This window comes from Oryx dammah, unplaced genomic scaffold (assembly GCF_014754425.2).
Source record: "Oryx dammah isolate SB20612 unplaced genomic scaffold, SCBI_Odam_1.1 HiC_scaffold_21, whole genome shotgun sequence".
NCBI lineage: Eukaryota > Metazoa > Chordata > Mammalia > Artiodactyla > Bovidae > Oryx > Oryx dammah.
Genome location: NW_024070205.1, coordinates 74627006 through 74633608, shown reverse-complemented (window position 1 = coordinate 74633608; position 6603 = coordinate 74627006). Strand labels below are relative to the sequence as shown.

Below are 6603 nucleotides of genomic sequence, written 5' to 3'. Positions count from 1 at the left end.
TCTGTTTTCTCCTTTAATCCTTTATCCACATGCTGTGAAGCTGTCATTCCCACCCCTCCCAAGTTTTCCCTAAGTCTGCCCCCCAGAGGCACAGCTGACCAGCACAGTACCTGTTCCCCACCAACGCAACGGCACAGAGGTCACCCTTCTGTACCTGAGGCAGGCCAGCAGGGGGCACCACCAGTCCCGGCAGCATCAAATCTGCAGCAAACAAAAGCGTCACAGCTAATTCCACAGTTTACTTCATCGTTCCTTCACTCAGTCAACAAACGTTCATTAACTATCAACTACATTATTCATAATGAAAATAGAAAGCGGCAGCTTGAGTACCAGACCACCCTTTGGGAGGCTAGCGGTCAAACTGAAGGACCAAGCTGAGGGTCTAGTTGCCGTGATCTATCCGAGTCTGGTTTCCCCAAGTCATCTTATTAACCTAAAGGATAGCCAACGGTGGCTCACAAGGGACTTCACGTCACTCATCTTATTTAAGCTTTACAACAGGATCTCTGAGGCCCAGGGAGTTTGTGGAAGCAGCCAAGTGAGAGATGCAACAGACATGGGGGGAAACTCCATTCTTCATATGAATGCACGAAATGGGTACATTTATTAAAGTAGTTAGTTTTTTTGAAGTAGGTTTTAGACCGTATCCAGAATATAAGAAAATACTCTTACCTGCTCCCCCAACCAATTTTTCGAGCACCAGAGGCCATGTTGTAAACGTTGGTAGAAGATCGGGATAAGACCACAAGGTATACACTGTCCAAAGAGAGGGTCAGAAAACACTTACTGCCAAGAGTCAATCCTCTGGGAATGGGCAAAGCCAAACACTAGGCCACATTCATCAAAATACAGAAAAGACCCTCAGCTCAAAGCTAGAGAGAGGGTTGTGGGGGGATGTCCAAAGAAGCTGCATTCTCTTTTTAAATTAGGTTCCCCCAAGTTTGTGAGGTAGTTTATATGTCACATGCTATTTGTTTTAGAATCTTTGCTTCCTTTAGCCCTAGAGATCCAATTATTTACATATTGAGTTCTCTGCATTAGTTTCTCTCAATCTGTGATCTTGAGAAGTTATCATTTTTACTGGTAGGAAGACACATGAAGTGAACTGCAGCTTTAAGAGATTAACTGCCAAACTTGGATATTTACATGTAAGGCTAAAACTAGTGATTAGGTGAACATTTGCTTTTGCCTGCCCAGTATCCCTTTCCCCTACTCTGGGAATCAAGTGCCCCTTTTCCTGTGGGAAACATTCCATACAGCTTACATGAGGCTGACTCCCTTCTTAAAGAGGCTGCAGCCTTGAAGAAGGCAGAGACTTCAGCCTTGAAGGCACCTATTGCATCACCCGGACTGCAGGAGCAGAAGAAAAGGACCATCCACTGTCCCACTATTGGGACAGAGACCCAAAAGGGATTTCATTTATGACCTCAGAAGCAAGTAATCCAAAACCAGAGCACCAGCCTATAAGACATTTCGAATTTTTTTCACATTTATTATTTTACTCCCTGTTTCCATAGTCATTAGCAGGGGCTTGTATGTGTACATACATACAAAATGGGCTTGTATGTGTACAACAGGAAAGTAGGGTAAGGTAGGGGTGGCCTGGGGTAGGAATTTGCACTGCATTGCTACAGCCAAGCTGGGAGGAAGAAAAGCCCCAAAGGACAAAGTAGATGTTACCAGGAAAGGAAAAGAGAAAAAGACACTGACCCTGTTAGACCTGTAAGGAAAGCAAGCAACAAAATCCTGAGAGCCACAGAGAGCATAAGAAAGAATTCTGGTGAGAGGTCTGAACCAAAGTGCATCACTAAGACAGCTGGGTATGGAGTTTAATTAATTCAGCTTCTTTCCCATCATGGTATCTCTTCAGTATCTTAAGAAAAGTACACTAGTGACAGTTTTAAGAAACATTTTTTACATGCCCTGAAACTTCAGGGGCTTCCCTGGTAGTGCAGCTGGCAAAGAATCCACCTGCAATGCAGGAGACCCTGGTTTCATTCATGGGTTGGAAAGATCACCTGGAGAAAGCATAGGCTACCCACTCCAGTATTCCTGGGCTTCCCTGGTGGCTCAGTTGGTAAAAGAATCTGCCTGCAATGCAGGAAACCTGGGTTTGATCCCTGGGTTCAGAAGACCACCTGGAGAAGGGAATGGCTACCCCCTCCAGTATTCTGGCCTGGAGAATTCCATGGACTAAAGAGTCCATGGGGTCACAAAGATCTGACATGACTAAGCGACTTTCATTTCACTGAAACTCAACCCTTTTCAAGACCTCTGCTTCATTCCTGGTCAACCCTCTAGAAACAAGTGTTTCTTCACCTTAGCATTTCCCTCGGCAACAACCCTTGCTTTGTGTTAGCCCTTTCCCCCCCTCCCTTCTATAGCAGTTTCTGGTTTTGTATGATCCAATTCTAGAGACACAAAATACAAAAAAATTCTTAGGGAGATTTTGCATTCATTTGTTTTAAGGAAGACAGGTTAATGGAAGAAACAAGGAGAAACAATATTAGGCAGAGATCACAGTAAGGGCATCTCCATGCCACTGCCATACCTGTTGGATACAGATTTTTCTCCAGTTCAAACAGGATGGGGTTACCACCACTCACGTACACAGTCACTGCATCTCCTCTGTGAGCATACAGCTTTACAATGTTGAGCTCTTCCTTTCCCGGCACTAACTCAGAGACCTGATCAGTTCCAAGAGTGGGGAAAACAGCTGCCACATCAGCCCGAAGCTTTCTCCTGCAGAGGGCACACATACCTGGTATGAAGGCTGCCTGCATAGATTTTAATAAATATTGAGGACTCAGAAAGACTCACTATAAAGTCATGAGGACCCAGGAAGTCTGGTTGATGATGCCCTATTCTCACACACTCTTCCAAAACATCCCATTATCTTTCTCATCCAGTGTCTCATCTACTTTCACATGTTCCTGAGGCATGTCTTTGCACTTCACAAAGAAAGAAAGAAAAAACTGAGACCCGGTGAGCAGTCCAAGTTAGCCTGCCACTGGAAACTCAGTCCTGCCTTCTTGACTCCACGCGTAGCTCTTGGATCTGCCCCTTTCTCATATATGGCTGGCAAATCTAACAGCTTATGATCAAACAGATACACCAGGGCATCAAGAATGCCAACTAGAGAACATTGGTTCTAAAATCCCCAAGGTGATATCTGCGTCTGCAACACTGTCTGAACAGATACAGTTACCACCTATGGCTCATCTGCTTCCACCTCACCTTCCACGTGTCTCTCCCGCCACATATGAGAAGTGACTAGACACTTCTCATATACCTGTAGTCCTCTGTACCCCGTCCAATCTCTCCCAAAGGACTCAAAGCTCCAAGTAGGGCAGGGATCCCGTATTCCTTCATTTCTGCAACATCCACGACACTTTGAACAGACTACAGTCAATACGCGCTGACTGAATTACGTTTCTTTGAAACTCACTAGAATATCCAAAAAAAAAAAAAAAAAAGACAGCCTGGGAGATAACTCGGGCCTCCGCTCCCATTTTCACCCTCAAAATATGTCTAACTCACCCTTGCCCCGCTCTGGGGTCCCTTCTCCGGCTGTGCCCCTCGGCCTCCACCCCAGGTCGGCTGACCGAGCAGAGAAAGGCTGCGAGCCGGCCAAGCTCGAGAGACGCTGGGATGCCCTCGTGGGCAGGCACGGGACCCTCTTCCCCCTCACCTGTCCGACCCCTTGATGGCCGTGTTGGACTTGACCCGAAAGGCCTTGGCAAACATGTCCGCTGGAGTGGCCTGGGAAAGAGAGAGAGACCACAGACGCCGCGAGCTGTCAGGAAAGCGGACGCACGGCGGCTGCCAGGCCCGCAGCCCTGGGGGCAGCCATGCTGAGGCCCGGCTGGGAAAGCGGCCCGGCTGGAAACCGAGCCCGCTCAGCTTCGCGGCCGCCCCTAGCGGCAAGGCCGGGAACTGAAGCCCGAAGGCGGGACTGTGCTTCCTGCTCCGAGCGCTGCGCCCCGCCCCTTCATCCTGGCCGCCTGGTTCTGCGCCTGCGCGAGCGGCAGACGCGGATCCCGCTGCAGTAACCCTTCCGGACCAAGAGTTTCCGTTCGTTTCCATCCATCAGCGCCGTGGTGTGTCGAGTAGGCCCTCTGCCAGCTCTCATCCCGTTCCATTTAGTTCAGCTGCACAAAGTTAATTGAACTTTTCGGTTTTATTAAAATCGCAGGCCTCTTGAATGCTTTTCTTACGGGCTTTGGTTTATTAATATCTTTACATTTTATTGTAGACTATGGGCCACAGCTGGAATTCTGAGATTTTTCTCCTCCCTGTTTTTTTTTTTTTAATTTACATGATGTGATAATAAAAAGGAATCCACTTTAGTCCCAGATTTGACCTCCTACTGAGAGGGGGAACTATACAAATGGTCTTCAAATCTGTTATTTAAAACAGCTTTGGACATCTTTATGTACCATTTACATTCAGGCTTTCCAGGTGGCTGCATTGGTAAAGAATCCTGCTGCCAACGCAGAAGACGCAAGAGATGCAGCTCCCAGCCCTGGGTGGGGAAGATTACCTGGAGTAGGAAATGCCAAACTGCTCCAGTGTTCTTGCCTGGAAAACTCAACGGACAGAAGAGCCTGGTGGGCTACAGTCCACTGGGTCACAAAGAGTTGTAAGTGACTGAGTGACTAAGCATGCACCCATGTACGTTTTTGCATTTAGGCATTATTTGGGGGGGGGGGCGGCGGTTCCAAAGCAATTTTTAAAACGTAGCGTGCTCAAGAAAGAATAATTTTTGAGACCTAGTAAGATCAAATTATGGTTTGGCTTCTCCCTAGCAGTTTGATCTTTTCAATGGTTTATCCTTTCTGAAACTCTTACATTCTCTAAGATGTGGAGGTAATATCCACCTCACTGGGCTTCTGTGAGAAACGATTGAGATAATGTATGTAATATGCTGCACAGTGTTTTGAAATTTTCCAATAAATTGTAGATATTATCCAAAACAAAAAAAAAATCAGTCTCAGACAGAAGTGAGAGTTTGGGTTTCCCTGAAAGGGATCACTGTGTACCCTGGAGACACAGATTTAAACACCTGGGGTCCCGGCCCCTAGTCAGTTGAATTTTGCTTATGAAAATTTCAGAGCAGAGTGTCCATCCACCAAGAAAAAAAATCCTAATTGCTTTCATTTGATGACACAGTTGCATAAAGGAGAAGTCCACCTTGGCTATATAAAGATTAGATCTTCAGCAGTCTCTGTCTACCACCATTTCTGCCTCTAATGTGGGGCCAGCCCCAACTCCAGCTCCTACTACACTTCTGACCCATCACGCCTTTATTCTGAGCCACCCAGCCACAAGGTCAAAGTCAGAGGAGCCCAGAGGAGGGGAGGGCCATAGATCATTGTTCCCTTGGGCTCCCACCCAGTCACACTCAGAGGCTGTGATGCCAGACTCTGTGCTGTTGACCAGGCCTATTGCAATATAGCCACCAAAGCAATCTCCGTCCAAGGACCTGAGGAAGGTTATTCAAGGGAACATTAGAAATTTCAAGTTGGGAAAACTATTGTACATAGCAGATATCCTGGATAAGAAGGCATAGATTATCAACCTAAAACTTAATTTGTGGTTGACAATTACGAGCCATGACCCAAGGGGACCTGCCTGGAAACTGTGCTGTGAGCACCCTGACTTCCTGCTGTGAGTGCAAGCCTTGTAGCACCACAGATAAGACAGGGGACAAATCTTGGGACTGTTGAGCCCCTGGAGAGGGCCCTGGGCAACCAAGCCCCCTGCCTAACATTCCAAAATTTATACTACAAAACAAACAGCATTAACATGAAACCAGAGCTGCAATTTGCTCACAGATTGATGATGATAACAGTTTGTGTCCTGGGGTTATAAGTGGGAACCCTGAACTGCAATCTTTGAAGCCTCACCCATAGAACGGGGTGCTGCCTGGAACCTCTTTCCAATTGGGACTCCAGATGTGCTGTGACCCGGGACTTCCCAGCGCTGATTAAGTATGGATGTTTGTCAAAACCTAATTTGGTGATGTATCCTCTGCTCTATTTCTCTTTTTCTTTTAATGTTCAGTTCAGTTCAGTTCAGTCGCTCAGTCGTGTCCAACTCTGCGACCCCATGAATTGCAGCATGCCAGGCCTCCCTGTCCATCACCAACTCCCAGAGTTCACTCAGATTCACGTCCATCGAGTCAGTGATGCCATCCAGCCATCTCATCCTCTGTCGTCCCCTTCTCCTCCTGCCCTCAATCCCTCCCAGCATCAGAGTCTTTTCCAATGAGTCAACTCTTCGCATGAGGTGGCCAAAGTACTGGAGTTTCAGCTTCAGCATCAGTCCTTCCAGGGCTGATCTCCTTCAGAATGGACCGGTTGGATCTCCTTGCAGTCCAAGGGACTCTCAAGAGTCTTCTCCAACACCACAGTTCAAAAGCATCAATTCTTCAGAGCTCAGCCTTCTTCACAGTCCAACTCTCACATCCATACATGACCACAGGAAAAACCATAGCCTTGACTAGACAGACCTTTGTTAGCAAAGTAATGTCTCTGCTTTTCAACATGCTATCTAGGTTGGTCATAACTTTTCTTCCAAGGAGTAAGCATCTTTTCATTT

The 6603-nt window shown here is 46.9% G+C and overlaps 1 protein-coding gene across 1 annotated transcript; it reads right to left on the bottom strand.

Annotated features, from left to right (window-relative positions):
- Positions 1 to 6: 6 nt before the first annotated feature.
- Positions 7 to 5299, bottom strand: EIF2D (eukaryotic translation initiation factor 2D). Its single transcript, XM_040262859.1, has 5 exons — positions 5284 to 5299; positions 3692 to 4016; positions 2552 to 2742; positions 673 to 756; positions 7 to 201 (listed from the first exon to the last, which is right to left on the bottom strand). The coding sequence occupies exons 1-5, from the start codon at positions 5297 to 5299 to the stop codon at positions 44 to 46; spliced, it is 774 nt and encodes a 257-aa protein (XP_040118793.1). The 3' UTR covers positions 7 to 43.
- Positions 5300 to 6603: the final 1304 nt, after the last annotated feature.

Excerpts from the sequence above, each read along its gene's own strand:
- EIF2D (XM_040262859.1), bottom strand. Across the intron at positions 2,743-3,691 it reads GCCATCAAGGGGTCGGACAG|GAGAAAGCTTCGGGCTGATG; the intron begins GTGAGGGGGAAG and ends TGCCCTCTGCAG. Across the intron at positions 757-2,551 it reads GAAAAATCTGTATCCAACAG|TGTATACCTTGTGGTCTTAT; the intron begins GTATGGCAGTGG and ends CTCTTTGGACAG.